At 47.8% G+C, this 20087-nt stretch overlaps 1 protein-coding gene across 1 annotated transcript in view; it reads right to left on the minus strand.

The window, feature by feature from the left end:
* LOC113407134 (inhibitor of nuclear factor kappa-B kinase subunit epsilon-like) overlaps positions 1 to 6326 on the minus strand; it is a 33020-nt gene extending 26694 nt beyond the window's left edge. The window contains exons 1-4 of the mRNA XM_026655223.1: positions 6277 to 6326; positions 3486 to 3628; positions 1650 to 1790; positions 825 to 960 (exon numbers count right to left, since the gene is read on the minus strand). Coding sequence (XP_026511008.1) covers positions 825 to 960; positions 1650 to 1790; positions 3486 to 3581 — 373 coding nt within the window. The 5' untranslated portion in view covers positions 3582 to 3628; positions 6277 to 6326. The remainder of the gene's footprint in view (positions 1 to 824; positions 961 to 1649; positions 1791 to 3485; positions 3629 to 6276) is intronic.
* Positions 6327 to 20087: the final 13761 nt, after the last annotated feature.

Here is a 20087-nt window from a genome sequence, read left to right on the forward strand (position 1 = left end):
AGTCACAGCTGGCCTCAGCAAAGGACAAGTGGGTAGGGGGAAGTGCACTTCTGGCAGAGGGACCATACTCCCTGTGTATTCGGCAGACAAAGGCCTTCACTCTCCACCATTCCCACTGCTTTGTAAAATGCACCTCCAGGCATGCAGTAAGTTAGTTTTTGCCCCATCCACATCTTTACACTACAGCAGATCTGACGAGGAGCTGAGTGTGAGGAGAGCTGGTACAGGAGGAGATTAATAAGACTGGAACTTTTCAGCTTGGAAAAGAGACGATTAAGGAGGGATATGATAGAGGTCTATAAAATCATGACTGGTGTGGAGAAAGTAAATAAGGAAGTGTTATTTACTCCATCTCATAACACAAGAACTAGGGGTCACCAAATGAAATTAATAGACAGAAGGTTTAAAACAAATAGAAGGAACACACAACACACAGTCAACCTGTGAACTCCTTGCCAGATGATGTTGTGAAGGCCAAGGTTAAAAAAAGAACTAGGTAAGTTCATGGAGGATAGGTCATCAATGGCTATTAGCCAGAATGGGCAGGGATGGTGTCCCTAGCCTCTGTTTGCCAGAAGCCGGGAATGGGTGACAGGGGATGGATCACTTGAGGATTACCTGTTCTGTTCATTTCCTCTGGGGCACCTGGCATTGGCCACTGTCGGAAGACAGGATACTGGGCTAGATGGACCTTTGATCTGACCCAGTGTGGCCATTCTTATATACAGTAGAATGCAAATCCCATGTCCCCACTAGCTGCATCGAGCACCCGTTTATCCCCCTTTCCCACCACAGACACCCAAGCCAGTAGCTCTGAGACTTACCAACACAATGCAACACGATGAGGAATTCTGACTCAGACAAGCCAAAGGAGTTCTCTGGATCTTCTAACACACTCAGCAAGCTCCCACGTGAGCAGTACTCCATCACCAGCACCTTCTGCTTGCTGTTTCCCTGGGTCTGGGGGGCAGAAGGAGAGATGGATCCCTTGAGCAGCATTCTGAGAAACAGTAACCCTGTGACGCTTTGTTATGCACAGAGTCCCGGGGCAGGCTGCTGTGTCCCACCCCTTGCCCCGTCCACGGAAGTGTGGTGTCCCTTCCTTGTCCAAGAAGCCTACGTGGCTCTAGTAGTCAGAGACGACTGACTGCACAGGCAAGAGAACGTTGGGTGGGAAAATGAGCTCTGCCACCCAAAACGAAGTCCTTGATTAACACAATACACCCCACCCAGAACTCGAAGGAATTGGCCAATGAACCACTTGAGTGTGCGATCCAGGACACTTGGCTCCATCCCCTAGGGTGTGGGATTCCGGGTCGACTAGTGGTTAAAGCACCAGATGTGATGGCAGGGCACCTGAGTTCTATTCCTAGCTGCATCACTCAGCTGGTTTGGGGCCTTGGCCAAGTCACTTCAATGCTCCATCCAGCAGTGGGGAATAACACCACAGGGATGCTGGGAGACGTCACGAGTGAATGTTTGTCAAGTGCTTTGAGCTGAAACAATAGGGAGGGTTGAGGGTGGGTAGAGAAAAGCCACAGGAAGCACATCCCGGCAACGGGTGCCCTGTCACAGCGGCTAAAAGCCAAGTCCCGCTGCATTACCCCCAAGCCACACCTTTCCCACTGTAGAGCTAGTGACAGACTTACAGTCTCTTCAACTGCAAACAGTTTGACGATGTTCTTATGGTTTAATTTCCTCAGCACCTCAAATTCTCTCATCTGCACCTCCTGTGGTCTCAGGTAGCTGGCATTATTAAAGACCTTCACAGCAACCAGCTCCCCTGATCTCTGGGCAAGGAGGAGAAAAGATACAGGATAGATTCAGAGAGCAGCCCTCAGGTGGAATGCTAACCCGCCAGGAAAACAGGTTAGTGGACAACACATGCTCTGTAGAGTGGGGACGGTTCTGTTCTAGAGGGGACGATAAAAACGAAGCCAGAAGGCAGCTCAGTTTCCAGTTGGGAATGAAAGGATTAAGGGGGAGGATTGCAAAGGCACAAAGGGAAGTGAGATGCCCAGCTCCCATTGAAAATCAAATTCCCCTTTGTGTCATCTTAAAATCTCCCCGCAAGCTCCAGAGTAGCCCTGGGTTTAACACACTGTTCATTCACCGCCGCCTCTCACGGCTGCAGTACAGTAGCTGGTGGTTTGACTCTCTCCCTAGTGCTGTTCCCCATTTCATACCCAGCCTGGCGCCCTCATGCAGTTCCTGTCCTGACCAAATAGCTCAGCCATGGTTAGTACATTGCAGTTCGGAAAGCAAACAATCCTGGCAATGTATGTGTTTCTTTGTCGGATTCACCCATTCTCCCCATTGCAAAGCAAGGACAGCGATGCTTACTGCACTTCCTTCTGTGCCCCCGAAGCCCAGGTGAACGGTGCTGAGCAGGACATGTTTATCCAGTTCTGTAAAACATCTCCAGCGAGGCCCAAAACCATCACCCCCAGTCTTTCCTCCATGAGAGTTAGTGGTTTACATTATAAAGCATCCTTTAAACTGAATCTCCTTCCAAATCCCGACTCTGAACTGAGCAGTGAGACAACCCTCTGAATAAACTTCAGAGAGCAGAGACACTGATCAGCATCTGGCCCAATCCCAGTGGGTTCATTTCCTGGAACTCATGCATGATACACTCCAATGATTATGGGTGGCATTTTCAAAAACGTTCGGCATTTGCCTCCCTTCCCCCAAGGTCACAGGGAGTTTTACCATGGGCATAGAATGGGAACACAGATAAGCCAAGGCATCTTGAAAAACCCAACCATATCCTTAGTCTAAACGACCCCTTGAAAACCATGGCCTAAGTCAGCCTCAGAATGAAAACTGGCCTGGATCAGGTTATAACAAGAAAGTGCCTTGGATGATTTTGCAGCCCGCTGTCTTTGCTCGAGGAAGAGAGCAGTGCAGGGACTGTAAAATGATGATCAACTGTACGGATACAAAATCAACCCTGGCTTTGCTCACTGGGCTGCGCAGCATGAGGCAATGGCTGCAGGGCACCAACAGAGCATGGAGTGATAGTGATAGAAACTACCCACCCAGGACTAATTTACACATAGTTGAGATGAGAAGGGCATGCCAGGGGATTGGCGGTTGAGAGCAGGTTGCAAGAGAGTGCATGGGAAGGGTTGGTAGCTCCGGTGTGGTGGGGGGGTGCTACGGGGAGCTGCGTTGGGGTGCATATCACTTGGGAATTTGTGGGAGGGTTTGGAAGCATGTAACAAGTTGGGAGGTCTTGGCAGCTGGAAGATCAGAGTAGGGTTGGTTGTTGAGAGGGGGGTTGGCCACACGTCACTGGGGTGCGTGTGAGAGAGCTGGGTTGGACAGACTGGAGGGAAATCGAATTAGGAGCCTACGTGGGTCCATGTACTGCCAGTAAACTCTGCACCCGAGAGAAGCATGTGCGCGCTGCAACCGAATCAACTCAGGCTTCCCACCCCCAGGGCATCCCATCCTGTGCTCTCCTCCTGCCCCTCACTCACCTTACTGCGGGCTTTGTACACGCTGGCTGTAGCCCCTTGGCCCAGCACATCGTCCATGTTCCAGAGGTAGTTGGGCGTGCTCTGCATTTTCAGCATGAGGCCAGCTCAACTCTGAGCTGTGAGGCAGCGGGGAGAAGACAAGTCTGTGAGGAAAAGAGCCGTTTACACGCATGGACAACCCCGGCAGACAGTAAAGTCATACCAGCCCCAGTGTGCTTTCACATGCCTCCCTGCTGTTTTAACGCTCATTCCACTTCTCCTGCTGCCCAAAATGAGATGTGGGACCAAGCCACACACAGCCTGGACAAGGAGATGAACCTCCTCACCGCTTGGAGGGTCAGATCCCGTCCGTTTCCATAAGAAGCTGATTGTAACACAGCCAGCCACACCTACTACTGCACGGGTGTCACTGAACCAACACAGCCTCACAGCAGCGGCTTGTCTAAGAAGTCTGATCCCTATGGGCTAAAGCCCAGTCCGCTGCCACTGCAGCTGTCAGAGAATCTCCATCAGACGTCAGCAGAAGAGATGAGAGAGTTGACACACGGCTGAGTTCTGATTCTGTCCAGCAGAGGTCAGTGGTGCACAGACAATACCAATCAGCATAACCAGGAACAATCTGTCTCTAACAGCATCATTATTCAGGGGTTACTCACCCACCCCATTCTCCTACATGTGTCCACTGCCCCTCCCCCATCTCCAACTCTTCTGCTGTTTCTTGCTAAAGTGGAGTCCTTCTGTCTCCCTTAAAAAGCAGCCACCAACCTCCCTCCACAAACATGAAAGCAGAGCTCAGAAAGGATGGGAGAAGATGGGGTAAGGACAGAGCTGTGAACCTTGTGCAGGGAAACCCAGTCAGAAGCCACTCAGGCTGGTAAAGAAACACTGATTGATGCAAGAAAAATACTAAGCATTGAGGGCTGCAAGGTAAGAGAGGCACCTCCCAGCTGCAAGAACAGAAACCTATAGGATTGCAACACCAGCTTCGCAGCCACTGGTTAAAGAGGAAGCACTCAGCTTCCTGCCCCGAGAGCAAAAAAATTCCCAGACTGAGAGCAGTCTCTGCTCAGCATTCAAATCTCACTTACCAGCAGCAGCATCTCAGTACAATGAACCTTCAAGCTCATGTGGTCATTAGAAATGGGCTTGTGCCAAACTCCACAGTGGGACTTCCCAGACTTGAGTGGTGTGTGAGATTGCACTTGGGCAGAGGGGACACACTGGGAGACAGCTCAGCATCCAAATTGGGATCCAGATCCAAGTTTTGCACTTGACCCCGTCACGACAAAGAGCTGAACCAAAATTCTATGTCCAAACACTCCTGAAGTTCATACGCCTGCAGTTCTGTCACCTGTGCCCACCTGCAATTGTTCTAGGGAAGAGTGCACAAGCACACGCTTCTGTTGGCCTTTGACGCTGTCCCCTCACAGGAGAATGCCAGTTGAGGCATATTCGGGGCTGGACAACTCACTATGAACACCCCACTGGGGAATGGGAAGCAAATGGGGCACATCATGCTTCTTACAAGCAGCCCTCAGGGCTTCAGCGGGATACCCATCCAACCCTACTCATCAGATAACTCTCCCCATAGGTGAAAGCCATTGTGCAGAATTGATTGGTGACAAACGGCTGCCATGTTCCACTGCAGAGGTGTCTGTACTCCTGTGATTAGCCAAACTCGCTTCCTCCCACCCCCAAACACCCCATCCATCACACAGTGCTGTCGTCTTCCTGGCAGCTGCCCTTCACCCCCTTCAGTGGCAAAGCTGTATGCACATCATTCGCAAAGTGCTTGATGCATCCCCGCCCTCCTTGGAATAGCCATAGTAAGTTATTAGCCAATTCATGTGCAGGGCCTGCTTCTCCAAGCTGGAAATCACACCTTCCAGCTCTGTGTTTAGGAGCGGTCCAGAGCCGGAGTAGCAAAAATGTTACAAGCCCATGGTAAAGTGAGCTTGCAGAGCTGCATGGAGGACACCTGCAGTCCAGCACCCTCTGGCCTGCGCGCTCCTTGCATGTGCTCTAAAATCCCAGGCAAAAATAGATCACAAAACGCAAGATCGGAGATAGGGACCTTATTCAAACTAAACCCACTTTTTTAAAAAAACATGGCTCGCCACAAAGGACACAAATCCTGTCCCTCACTCATGGGAGCTGGCACATAAGTCTGGTGCGTCCCCTGATCTAGGCTCCCTTAGATCAGCACCCAGAAAAGAAAATGTCTCGGCGAATCCTCAGATCGATACAGAAATGTTTTCAAGGTACAAGTTGCTAAAAAAGAGCTAGTGAGCCTGCTGATATTCTTGCCAAGATTCACAAGGTCTATCAGGTCATGCCAGATGATTTAACCACAACCAATTTCCCCCCCCGAACAAGAAAGCCAGTACTGCTCTATTCCAGCATAGAACATGTATTGATCACGGGGAGATCACCTCTAGTCTCCCTCTCTTTCTCATCCCGCCCGCCCCAATGCTTCCTTTCGCAGCTGTCATCAGCACATGATCCATCTCTCTCTCACTGTTCTGGTCTCACATTATCACATGCATGTGAGGATAACAATGCATTTCAGTATTGTTGTTACAACAGAATACCATACTACACACACACACACACACCCTGGCACTACCTGTAATCCTGGTTGCACATCAGGGGTTTCCATACACCACCCTAAGCATAATGCAGTGCAACAAAGCCAGTGTAGACTCCAAGAGAGGAACATTCCGTAGCATTTACCTGGCTCTTTACATCTGCAAGACAGACTGTACAAACATGAAAGGAGATTCCCACTCACCTGAAGACAGCAGCTGGCTCAGAAGCAATGTATGCAGTGAAAACCCTTAAGTTCCCAGGTTGGGAGCCATGGTGTGGGCTTGAAAGCAGCCACAGGGACCCCACACAGGCAGGGATGGAACGAAGTCCAGGCTGAGACTTTCTTTCTGCTCAGACTTCCTGCTTTCTTTTTCTCTTAAAGGGACACTGCCCAGTTTCTCCCTTGTCGTTTGAACACATTGCGAGCATCGACACAGGATCCCTTTTCACTGAGCTGACGCACATCAACGCAAATCATTGTTTCCTGCTTGGATGGACTTACAGTAAAAGCAAAAAAAAGGGACCAAACCATGACCTGCCTGTCAAGCCATTGAACGGAAGTTCATCTCCAGTGCAGTATATTCTCTCACACTTGCACACACGTAAAATTATCATGAAAAGTTACACCAGCCTGGTACAACTTCTGCTCCCTGTCCTTAACAATTCTAATTATTATCCCATCAGAATCAATGAAAATGGGGGAGGGGGAGAAAAAAAATCAACCCTCACCCCACCCTAAGGATATTCCTTGCCTTTAGGAGAGAAATAGAAATGTTGAGGTCTGTATTCCATACAAACACACACAGGAGGATTAGTCCTGTGGACAGGGACTCAGCAGATCTGGGTTTTGTTCCTAGCTCTGACACTGACAAATTCGCTGTGTGACTTAAGGCAAATCACTTTAGTCTCTCTGTGCCTCAGGTTCCTATCTGTAAACTGGGAGTAATATTTCCTTTGTAACCTCTGAGGCACAGATGCTCTCTCACTACATGCAAGTACAGTGCCTTGCATAAGGGGGCTCTCTCTGGATGATGCTGGAATAAAAACAACACTACAAAGAATGTGTGATGTATTGTCACTATAGGACTCAATAGAAATTGATGTCTTAAAATTATGCTTTCAGTCAAAATTGCACCCTGAAGAACACTGTCCTGTCAGTTGCTACAAACATTGGGGAGCATTGTATTTGCCCCACAGCAAATCACGTTTTTATTTTTCCTCACCCAGTGACATCACTTAATACAGATCTGCACGTCCTACCAAGTTCAACTCAAGCCCCCGAACTGATTTTGGGAGCCAGGTTTAAATTCACTCCACTTCTGAAACCAAATATGCATGGTACACACTGGATGGGCTGCTCCATGTTATTCATTCAAAGCAGACAAAGATCTTGGTCTGTGTACCTGGGGTATTTGGACTGCTACCCATGAAAAAAAAGTTTGCAGTTTGTTTCTGTTCTCGTGACTTTGCACAGAGTGTGTATAAGTGAGCAGCAGTTAACATAAGGAAGATGCTTTTACCAGTAAAAAGTCTGAAGGGAAATTCCCACTGCAGTACCCAGCAATCTTCTCATGCAGCCCTGCCCGAAAGCATAGTGATATTAACACAACCAGAATACAGTGTTTCCTGCTCATTCACATGACTATTTAGAACACCCACTTCATGTTTGCACACTGCTGCTCCTGCATTTAACTTCCAGGGACAGAGCACCTGTTTAGTTGCTAACGCAGGCACTGTAAAAACAAAAGTGTATTTCCAAGCCACACAGAGAGCCTTACAGAGCACCAGAGGAAACCCTTAGTGTATTGCATGCCATTGTAAATCGCCCACTACCAATATGTAAATGCCAGATCTGACGCCCAGTCTTGTGCTTTAACCACTGGATCAGCTTTCCTTTCACTGTCTTGTGGGCTCCCCATAACCACCACACACTTGTCAAAGAGCCCAATTCATGCACAATGGCTTCCTGTATCCTGCTTCCAAAAACACCAATGAACAGATTACCTGAGCTGAACCTGAACACCAAACATGTTCAATGAACAGGGGCCTGACTGTTCCAATGAAAGACACTCAGGCCTGGAAATTCCAGTGGTGACCATGTGAGCCAAGCCCATAGCTCAGAAGAGCGACCAAAACCCTCGCATTTAAAGTCAGAGCGTTCAAAACCAAGTGCGTTTAGTGTCCTTGGACTTATCTACACTACCTTGACTTTCACATATGGCTTTGTGGATTTGAACTGAGGGTGCTGATGAGAGAGAGAGAGAGGAAGGAAGCAATTAAATTTTTTTTGTAACAGCAAAAAAGACAGCCTATTTTCAGGTTCTGCTACAATTCCCTTTTCTTTTGAAAGCACAGCTCTCCCTAGCCAGACCCAGAAGAGGAACAAATGCCCCCTTCAATCAGAGGTAGCCCCAAACTACAACTTCAGGTCTAAAATCCCTCAAACTTTTGCAAAGTTACAATTAGATTGTAAGCTCCTCAGGGCACAGACCTCATCTGACACCGTGCAGTGCCAAGCACAGCGAGCCTTTGACCCTGTTCAGAGCTTCTGAACACTACAATAGAACTGTTAACAACCCACCCATGTTTGGATCATAGAATATCAGGGATGGAAGGGACCTCAGGAGGTCATCTAGTCCAACCCCCTGCTCAAAGCAGGACCAATCCCCAACTAAATCATCCAGTGCTGATGTTTCAGAGGATGGATCCAGTTCCCTCCATGCTCTGGGGAAGTTAAGGACTAGGTCCAAGTTTCCTGTATCTTTGCGGTCACGCTCTGCTTTTTCACCTTTAAAGCTTTTCTTGTGGTTTTTCCACGAAGTGCAAAATTTACCAACCCCTCCCCCCCATTACAATGCTGCATCCTGCTTCAAATCTGAACCAGATGCTCAATTCCTTCTACTGATCAGAAACAATTGTAAACCTTTCATCAAAAAGCAATGAGGAAAAAAAAACCATGAAATTATAGATCTTTAGGGCTGGAAGGGGCCTTGAGAAGTCACCAAGTGCAGCCCCCTGCACTGAGGCAGGACCAAGTAAAGTTAGACCATCCCTGACAGGTGTGTGTCTAATCTTGTTGTTAAAATCCTCCCATGATGGAACTGCCACAACCTCCCTTGGAAGCGTGTTCCAGAGCTTAACTAGAAAGTTAGCAAGTTTTTCCTAATAACCAACCTAAATCAGCCTTGCTGCAGATTAAGCATTAATTACTGCTTGTCCGACCTTCAGTGGACATAGAGAACAACTGATCACTGTCCTCTTTATAACAGCCCTTAACATATGCCCAACCCTGTGAGAAGGAAATCAGAATCATAGAAGATTAGGGTTGGAAGAGACCTCAGGTCATCTAGTCAATCCCCTGCTCAAAGCAGGGCCAACCCCAACTAAATCATCCCAGCCAGGGCTTTGTCAAGCCAGGCCTTAAAAACCTCTAAGGATGGAGATTCCACCACCTCCCTAGGTAACCCATTCCAGTGCTTCACCACCCTCCTAGTGAAACAGTGTTTCCTAATATCCAACCTAGACCTCCCCCACTGCAACTTGAGACCATTGCTCCTTGTTCTGTCAAGGAGTGAGATAGCATCATGCTACGGAGCAACTTGCCCCTTGGAGCAGGAATAGACACAGGAAGTCAAATTCCAAACACAGTGATATAGCTTATCCTGGGCAAAGTGAACCTCTCTCTGACAGACCTCAAGGGTCCCCCCTTTCACACACTGGCAGCAATGGTACAGTTTAATGAGGGGGTTTGTCAATAGTTTCCCTGAAGCTGAATTGTTAGTAAAATAGACACTCCGCAAGGTGGCAGTAGAGATTCAAAAATAAAGCTGGAGGTAGGAAGGTGGGTGTGTTCGCATGCTGCCTTCTCCGGGCCCCTAAGGGACAAGGTCAGGCCTGCAGTCCCCACCCGTACGCACACGTGCTCTAAAGGCACCTCTTCCCCAGGGCCCGCAGTGCCGATCCACCTCCCAGAGAGGAGTAAGGAGACCGCTGGGTTCTGCACCCACCGCCCCTCCTGGTCTGGTCTATTCAGTTCAGTCTAGGCAGCATTCTGTGTCCTTTAACATCACAAGTGCTCCAAGGCCAGAGCCACATCTCTTTCTGTCCTGCACTGAACACATGGTGAGGGCTCAGCCTGTGGCGGCACCTGCTCCAGCTACATCTACCGCAGGGCCCCCCCCGGCCCTTGGTGGGGACACCTGGGGAGACCAGACATCTGGACCAATGAGGCAGATGAAAACTGACATCCAATGGGATGCTTTGCATGTGCTCTTCGGTGGGAAAACCTTATAGAGGAATTGTACACATAGGAACAAAGTGAGACTCTGCAACCTGCAGAACTCCATTACCCAGAGTAGCCTGCCCTGCAACAGGCCGAATCTCTTACTGGGTCTCACGTCTTACACGCAGAGCACGCAGAAGGGACCTCTCAGCAATTCACCAAGGTCCTGCCCCATCGGCAGCCGGCACCTAACTGTAAGAGACAGGAAAGCTACACCCTCCCAACTACTAGCCCCCAGGAGCATTCACCTCCTTTGGACCAGCCAACTCCGTGACACCATTCAGCCCTCATCAGCGCTTTCCATCCTGAACGTACTTTACTCACATGAACTAAGTCTCCCGACAACCCCGAGGGTAAGCACTTCCCCTTTTAGAGAGCGGGGGGGGGGGGGGCCGGGGCACAGAGCAGGGGGGCAATTTGCCCCAGGTCGCACACTGACTTTCAGCGGCAAGGCTGGAATTAGAGCCCTAAAGAGCCTGGATCTCAGGTCTGTGCTCAAGCCACTAAACCATCCCAAGCAAATGGCAAGTGAATCTCAGCGCTAGGTACACATGCCCTCACCCACTCCCAGCTCACCTCCAAGGCTGGCGGCCCCAAACACGGCAGATCTCCAGTCGGTGTAACTGCCGCTGTAAGTCAAAGAAGGGAATCTCACAGAACGGGAAAATGCCCCAGCTCATTTACATTTGTAACTCTGCCATGAGAGGAGAAAGAGCTGGCTTTAATGAGCTATCCTCAGCATAGAGGTCTGGTTCCAATACCCTCCCATGTGTTGAGTAGTGCTTTATTGTGACAGTGCTCCCAGCCCAATGATTTCACCGGGGCTGCTCACATGGTAAGGTGCTACACCAGTGGGAAGAAAGGTGGCGGAATCAGGCTCATAAAAACAGAGGAGAACCTGCTGAAAGGTCTGCATCTCCCCCATGGTTTTGAGGGATCACACCCTTTCCAGCCACCTTGCTACAGAAGCTCTTTCTAAATGGGTCTGGAGCAGGGGTTCTCAAACTGGGAGTCAGGACCCCTGAGGGGGTCACGAGGTTATTATATGGAGGCTGTCAGCCTCCACCCCAAGCCCCGCTTTGCCTCCACCATTTATAATGGTGTTAAATATATTAAAAAGTGTTTTTAATTTATAAGGGGGCGCGCACTCAGAGGTAAAAGGGGTCACCAGTACAAAAGTTTGAGAACCACTGGTCTGGAGCCTCCATTACTTAGTCGCCTCCTAGCTTCCCAGCTGGGAACATTCCCCCACCTGGCCTTTCACTCGTAACCTTTTACTTGCAATTTACCAATTCATTTATTTTTTCACTGAAAAAAATAAAATCAAATGTGCTTTCGGAGAGGAGAGGAAGGGTTCCAAGCCCCCAGACGCCCAAGCTGCGATAAATGATCTGATTAAAAGGTTTTAAGAGATTACAGCATCTGAGTCAATGTCATCGGACAGCAACAGCTCTAACGGAGAATCAAAAATCATTTTTATTTGTGTATCCGATACGCTCAAAAAAGACGCGCGCCGGGAGCCCCCGGAAATCAATGGAGACTAATTGAAGATTCATAAAAATGAAAGGGATGTTCAATTCAATCAGCCTGTTGATTTATTGAAGAGGACTTTAGCAGCAAGGAGCCTGATTTCCTTAAAAGCCCAGACTCCCCACAGCGGAGATGGAGCCTGTAGGGAACAGAGTCCCCGTCCCTGTGCCTTGGAGGCCAAGTACATCACAGGGGCTCTTCGACAGACAAGGGCGGATTTGCAGGACACCACTACCTCGCTTGGAAGACTAGCCGTTTTCCAAATGGTTACGGGCGCACTCCCACTGACTTCAATGGGGCACAATCAGGCCCTGTGTTGTGTACAGCCATAAGTACAGGCGTTGCTACCCGCACTGCCTAGAACAGTGACTCTCAAACTTTTGTACTGGAGACCCGTTTCACATAGCAAGCCTCCAAGTGCGACCCCCCTAATAAATTAAAAACACTTTTTTATATATTTTTGACACTATTATAAATGCTGGAGGCAAAGCAGGCTTTGGGGTGGAGCTGACCACTCGCGACCCCCCGTGTAATAACCTCATGACCCCCCCCCGAGGGGTCCCGACCCCCCATTTGAGAACCCCGGCCTAGAACAATCATCACTGGTATTCTACTAGCACCATGAAGCTTCAAGGGAGATCCCGGCCCTGTTGCACAAGGCACTGTGCATGATCTCGGAGTGTGTCAGCAATGTGGGTAGGGGGCACAGTTTTTAGCACCCATTTACACCCTGGTGTCAATGACAACACACAGATGCAAGGAAGGCAAAGGACAATCACTCTCCCCCATCGCCCATGCTTTCAAATCCACAAAACCAAACGGGGGGGGGGGGGGAGAGAAATGACATATGCAAAGAGACAGTCGTCGAAAGTCATCTTAGGGGCTACCTGTAATCATAGTGGGGACATTTGCAAACGTAAGTGTGATTTTTAGGGGGATGGTGTCCCCTGGCATAGAAATGCAGGGTGCTAAGCAGAATCTTGGGAGGCAGAGATGGAAATGACTTGCCAGGGCACCAAGTACATTCTCTGGTGATCAGGGCAAGGCTGTTTCCTACAGTACATTCTCTGTCCGAATTACTCTTGGCGATGGAGTGTGTGGGGGTGTCCATGGGGCTAGGCTAATCACCGTATCCATAGCGCTGAGCGGCACTGGGGGAGAGAGCATAACCTTAAAGAAAGGAAGACAACGATTCCAGGAATCGGATGCTCCAGGGGTCAAAATGGCCCTATAGTAACTTTGGCAGCCCACCCCCTGCTGGCGGTGGTGACAGCACTCCACAGTGGCCCTGTATTGCTAGAGGCTATCGGGCTGCCCTATTCCAGTCCTGCCCTTGAATACCCCCTACACTAGAGCTTGCAGGATGGCCCCATAGGACAACACAGCTGTGCTACAGTCTGTTTGTCCTGGGGGAATTCTTCCCCCCACCAGCCTAGGTATCTTTTACAACCTGGGTGCACTGGCCCAGTCCTTCCCTAGCACTCCTTTCCTGCCAGGCTTCCTCCTCGCTCCTGGAAGGGTCTCATTTGTGGCTGACCTGCATCAGCAATAGACTCTTACCCACCCTGGAACTGGCTGGGTTACACTAGCCAGGGAGTAGGAGGGGTGGAGACAAGGCTCCGCCCACTCTCCAGCCACCTGCTCATGGGAGGAGCAGCAGCCAAACCAACAGTCCCACTTACCCCTACACTCCTGGACCAAAATCCAGGTGGCTCCTGGAGGGGTGCCTGCAAAGTCCCTACTCCCTTATGTGAGTGCACGGCCCAAGTCAGAGCCTACCTCACTAACAGCACATAGCCCTTTCCACAGGCTGGCAGGGGAGATAGGCCTGTTCCAGGCCACAGGGTTTACTGTGACAGCAAAAGCACGACAGAACCATGCAGGGAAAGCAAACTGATCAGATGACATCCCACCAGGGACTCTCTTGAATCAACAAAGAGACTCAACATAACATTCCTCAGTTAAGGTTTCTTACCAATTAGGTTAAACCAGGCAATGGTCTCTTCCACCTTGCTGCAAAGCAGCCCTCGTACTTCTGAGACAAGCTAAGGGTTTCTGGCAATAGTAGAGAAGCAAGTTCTTACCTGTAGAAAAAAGAGCTTTGAGATGCAAAGGAAGCAGATGTCCCAGCATACAATTGTTGCTTTGCTCACTGTGGTGTCTAGTCTGGTTTCTGGTGTTTCCATTTAGCCTACTGTGATTTAGACCACTAATCCACTAGAGAAAAATTCCCAATTTCTCAGCATTCCTGCCCATACATTGGCTGCATGAGAGAGAAGTGGCGTTGGATGACAACACTGATCTTTGCGGTGTCAAGGTGTACAGCTATTCTTTGCTATCTTGCAGATATATAAAAATAAAATGGTATCCTGTATCAACGAAACAGATCTCGTTAACCCGTCCGTATATTACTGCTCCTATAACTTATTTTTTTGGCTACATTCTGCAATAATTTATCTGTGGTTTGTACCTGTAATGGTTAGATGTTTAGTTACAGGGTAAATAGATCAAATTAAAAATCCAACTACTGAAGCTGGAAGTTGTGAACCAAGTTTGTAAGAACTTTTTTTTTTTTTAAATGCATTTGTTTCCAGTTATGCGAGTTGGAATTTGACAAGACAGAACATTAAATCTCGGAATCCACAGTCTCTTATTCAGGAACTTTCCCCCCTCCTTTCCTTATAAAGGAATTCCCCCTGTGACTTATAAATAGAATTAGACTTAAGTAGATGTAGGGTAGGGGGTCCTGCTGGGGACCACCCTCCCCTGTCCCAGGAGTTTCAGAAGGAGCCAGTTTCCCTCCTGATGGGAGTGCAGCACGTGATTGCGTCCATGGCTAGCTGCACCCAGCTGACTTCCAGCACAACACACAATGGTTTGGTTAAACACCAAACACCCCTCCCTTCCCCACACCAAACCCTACTGTAAGTAACTAACTATCTGGACCCTAACAAAAAAGGGGATGTTTAACCCACAATTACAAAAACCTGGTGGGATTCCCCCTTCCCCAACAAAATATTGAAAACAGAAGAAACTCCAACTCACAATCCACATGGCTAAACTCTTTCCCACAGGGGCAGTTTGAGCCCCCTCCTCTCCATGAAAATGCCAGCAAGATTAAGCATTTTTTAATCAGCCCATTGCAGGAAGAGTTCATGCTCCATCAAATCCTGTTTGTAACCGGACAGGTGTGTGTAATCTAAACTGGATGGGAGCTAAGAAAACATGGAAAATGTTAGCAGCCTGGGTGTCCATTAACAAATAAAATTCAGCCCCTGTAGGGAGGCATATTTGGCTGGATTTCAAGGTTTGAAATTCACCAGCTTTTTGGAACCAAGAAATCTTGGAGGCACTGAATCAACCTTTTCCTGTGGATTCACTGCTGTTTACTGTGCATGTTGTTCTGATTTAGGCACTCAGATTCCATGCTGATGGTCAATCTCCAAAAACCTGTTAGAAGAACCTTACACTGTTTTCTAGGAGCAGATATTAAACATGTGGCCCTATTCCCATTATATTCTTGAATGCCCTCCAAACCTTAATTAAATGTATAGTCAATGCCCTGTGAGCTGTGGAAATACAAGTATCCCCCATGCTACAGATGGAGAGTCAAGGTACAGTCAGATAGAATGACCTGCCCAAAGGTCACACGGAATCCATGGTAGAGTTGGCAACTGAACCTAGAGCTTGCAATTCCAAGTCCATCACCTTAACCACCAGAGCACTCTTCCTCTGTAGGGTGCCCTAAATGGGGCTCTGGTGGAACACTTGTCCTGAGAACCAAGAAGCTTCAGCACGTGGGCTGACAATGGAGGGGACTGGACTAGATGACCTCTCGAGGTCCCCTCCAGTCCTACGATTCTATCTTGCAGGATGAGGCCCTTGGTTTTCAGCATGCCAAGGGCACACAGCAGGGGACAGAGCAATGGATTCTGGACAGGAAGTTAGTTTAGAACAGGGGTTAAACTGGGGGTCGTGACCCCTCAGGGGGTTGAGAGGTTATTACGTGGGGGTGGGGGTTGCGAGCTGTCAGCCTCCACCCCCAAACCCCACTTCACCTCCAGTATTTATAATAGTGTTAAATATAAAAAAAATGTGTTTTTAGTTTATAAGGGGGGGGAGGGGTTGCACTCAGAGGCTTGCTGTATGAAAGGGGTCACCAACACAAAATGTTTGAGAACCACTGGTTTAGAAACAGGGAGGGCATGACCAGAAGAGCCTAAGGCAATATTCTGACTGTTTACTCTTATTTCAAATGGAATCCATAAAAAAAATAAAACCCACACCCACTCAACAGGAGTGAATACCTACAGGGCTATAAACATCATTAAGTACATAGCAATATAATCAATTGCTTTGGGGTCTTTTCAGTCATGCTTTATATCAAAACAACCCACTGGGGTATATATAGCCCTGCACAAACGTCTCTTAGAAATAAATAATTTTACATTACAAGGAACCCACTTAAAATAAGAAGAGACAAAACACTCCCTTATGCTCCTTTCGCAGCCTCTCCCTGCTGAGAGTGTCCTGCTGGCCTTCTTGCCTCCTTCCAGTTAAGTCAATAAGGGAAAAAACAGCCACAGGCAGAGCTTTTGAAAGCTGCCAGTGCAGGGCCAGGACACTGGACTATCACTACATACAGCAGAGCTTTTTAGTGGGCCGGATCCAAAACCCACTGAAGTCAGATTTCCTGGTAAAGTCAATGGATTTTTGGTTACGCTGCTACTGAAATGGACCAGAAAGCTCTGACTCGGTTCAGTGCAAATCATTGACTTTCACTCTTTGCAGTCAAGCTTCATCGTGCTTGTAGTGAAACTTCACTCCACTGTGATTAGTTTCCACCGTGCTGAGCACCTTGGAATGCTGCAGTTGGAAGGGTGGGAAGAGAAGCTACCAATTACTTGGGTGGTTCTATGGAGTGAGGAAAGGGGGGCAGGAGGGGAACCTGGCTCCCACTCTTACCCACAGCTTCTCCCCTCACTGGGAGAGGAGCTAGCCCACTCTTGCAGTGGGAAGTGGAGCTGATCTTTCTACAACTGTTCCCACTGGAACAATGACCTTCTAAAGGAACCCTACGCTGCTGGCACCTCCTGCAACTGCAGCTGATGAAAACAGACTATACTCCTAGATGGAAGGAAGGATGGGGAGGAAAAGGGATTTTCTTTGCTTAGATCCCCTATAAGTATAACACAACTCTACTTGCAGGTCCAGATATTCAAGTGCTCAGCACCCACACCTGCGGCCAGACGTCCAGAAAAGCTCAATTCCCATTTAGGCAGCTAAACAGGGCGAGATTTTCTCAAGGGCTCAGCACACAGTGGCTTTCAGTGTCATACCGCCAAGCGATTTTGTAAATCTGACAAAGCAACCGAAGTGCACCCCACATACTCAGCAATCTTGAAATATCTGGCCATTTATTCTTGGTGCCTAAATAGGAACCAAGATCTTTTGGAAATCTGGCCCATGGTGACATATTTCTTGTTAAATGAAGCAGTGTTGGAGTTCAAGGTTGTATAGATCAAGAACAGGCTGCAACTATATAGGTCCATAATGTGAGTAACAGGACAGAAAACAGGAACTGGGAGGTGGCTCCTAACAGGACACAAAAGTCTCTTGGAAATGTACAGAACTGCAAAGCTGAGTGCCTCTGGCACCTTGCCAGGAGCCCGAAGGTCACGCATTGTTTGCATATTCATTTGCACCTCTTTTTAAATTTTAAATTACTCTGCCCTGAAATATTTGCCTCTACGTGATAGATGAACAGGAACGGTTCATTGGCATTTACCAGCAATTTTAAGCACAAATCCTGGTTCCATTAAAATCCCTGAGACCAGAATTTGGTGGTCAATCACTTTCGCCCTATCACATAGAAAAAAAAAAGGCACCCACAAACTGCACCACTGACTGCTGCTGGTCTGCAATGCAAGTAACCACCGCCCCATACTGCACATATCAAAACAGCAGGCCCTATGCACAAGCAGCATGGGAGATCTTACAAGAATAAAATGCCACTATGCAGAAATAGCAGCACTGTATTCCTACCCTCCCTGTGCCCCCGCAGTAATGTCTCCCAAGCATTTGCTCCCCTGTCCGTTCCTGTCGAGTGATTATGCTGACAGCAACATCGCTGCAGGATTCTTGTGGCACGAAGCATAATCCACAGACATGCACAAAGCATTCCCAACACTCCCAGAGACTTTCCTCTTCTAGACAGCCATCTGCCTCATGCAGAAAGACTGCCCCACACGTCAATTCCTTCCCAGTTGGCTGGACTAGGAACTGAATCACAGCTACACATTGAAGACTGATGCCTACAGTCAGTGGCCTGCCGAGCATAGATTTATTGCTGCCCACGTTTGAGATGTGGTTCACACACAGCCTGTCCGTGGACTAGATAGCAGCAGATTCAATAGCGCCTCAAGACAGTGTGTTAAAGCGTAATTCAGATTCCACTCCAGAGAAGGATGTTCTCTACTAGTGCATACGTATGGAGGGGGGATTGGACAAGAGCGTGCTTATCTTATGAGCACCTTATAATGGGTGCAAGGGAGAAGAGACCTCGGGCTGCATTTTCCGATACTTCCAGCTGCATTTGTGAGGCAATGGGATCCAATGGATAGAGCCCTGAACTAGGAGCAACAATTTTGGGCTCTGCAACGATTTCTGCTGATCACTTTGGGCAAGTCATTCCACCTGCCTGTGCTTCATATTATCCAGCTGCAAAAATGTGAATGGTGCTGCTTACTCACCCCACTGAAGCACTTTGAGATCTATGGACGGGAAGAATTCCTACTGAAGCTTTGTGAACTTTCCTCAGCTACTTAATTTTGCCAGTCGTCTCTTAAACTGATTTTGAATCTAACGAAAATTCCCAATCTTCCAGAAGTCAGCACAGCGCTCCTGGCTGGCCTCACCCCACATGGTCTCATCCTTGCCAGCAGTCTCTCTCTGTCTTATACACATACCCATCATTTATTGTCTGTAGGTCAGCTTTTCCACCATACCCAAAACATTTATTTCTCCAAAACTATTGCTAATAACGACGGATACATTGTTTCCTCCGGTACGGCGTTACCAATTCCAACACATGTACTCCTCTAATACTGTACAAGACTGTACCAAAGGGAAAAAAAAGATGTACCTCCATATTGTACATAGTTGTATATACAAAGTACAATTTTACACAGTTTTTTCAAAAGTAAATATGTACACCATATATATATTGGTGTAGAAGACATGAAACAATGGAAATTGCCTTAACAAGAACATTTCATCCCAACCCATTAAACAGCGGCTGTTAATAAAAACAAAAAGAACAATGCACTGTACGAACCCTAGCCCACCTTTGAGAGATTAGGATTTTTTTTTTTTTTTTTTTTTTAAAGATTGCTGGATTGCAATCAAACTTTCTTACATACAATAGAATCAAGACATCACTGCTATTGTTTAAATTTGTAAGTGACAGTTTCATCCATTACTCTATTTTGGCTACATTTCTCATAGCTGGTCTTTAAAAGAACTTGTTGATCACAAGTATTGCTCCAGCAGTTTGGCACACTCCAAACCCAGTTCCAGGGAACTCAGTTTATGCAGATTATAGCACTCTGCCTCTAGAGAAAGGCTGGTGAAGTTCACTTATTACAGTGCTGCTAAAATAAAGGGTCCGTCTAATTTCCATTGCAAACTGCTGAATGTTTACCCTGCATTGAGACTTGGACTATCAAGTATTTGCACAGAAGGAACTCTTCCTCTTGTTCATCCATTTTTGGAAAAAACTGGAAATCCATTTGCCCCAAACAATGTTACTGGAGGTACAGCATGAGAAACTCCAATTTTTCCAGTTTTTAAACAGCTGTTTTGGCTCCCCCTAGATCAACTGAAATGCAATCTTAGATCGAAGCTTGGAAAAAAATCCATTAATCTCCTTTTGGGCATTTGTAGGTGAACAGGCCGAGGTGAATGTTTGAAAAGCAGCTACAGCACACCCAGTAATTTGTGCGTTACACAGCAGACTGATTAGAATGGCTCCCTTGAGCCTTTGTGTGGGCACAGGACGGGGGTCAAGTATTTCCCAGTACAGGTGGTTGCACATAGAAAGAGATGATGTGGGAGGGAAAATACCTTGAGAGATGATCTGTCAGGCTGAAACCAAAGTGGAATTACACCCACCACCAAGTGCTTATTGCTTCCTCTTGCCC

This window comes from Terrapene carolina, unplaced genomic scaffold (assembly GCF_002925995.2).
Source record: "Terrapene carolina triunguis isolate 2854851 unplaced genomic scaffold, T_m_triunguis-2.0 Scaffold198, whole genome shotgun sequence".
NCBI classification, from domain to species: Eukaryota; Metazoa; Chordata; order Testudines; family Emydidae; genus Terrapene; species Terrapene triunguis.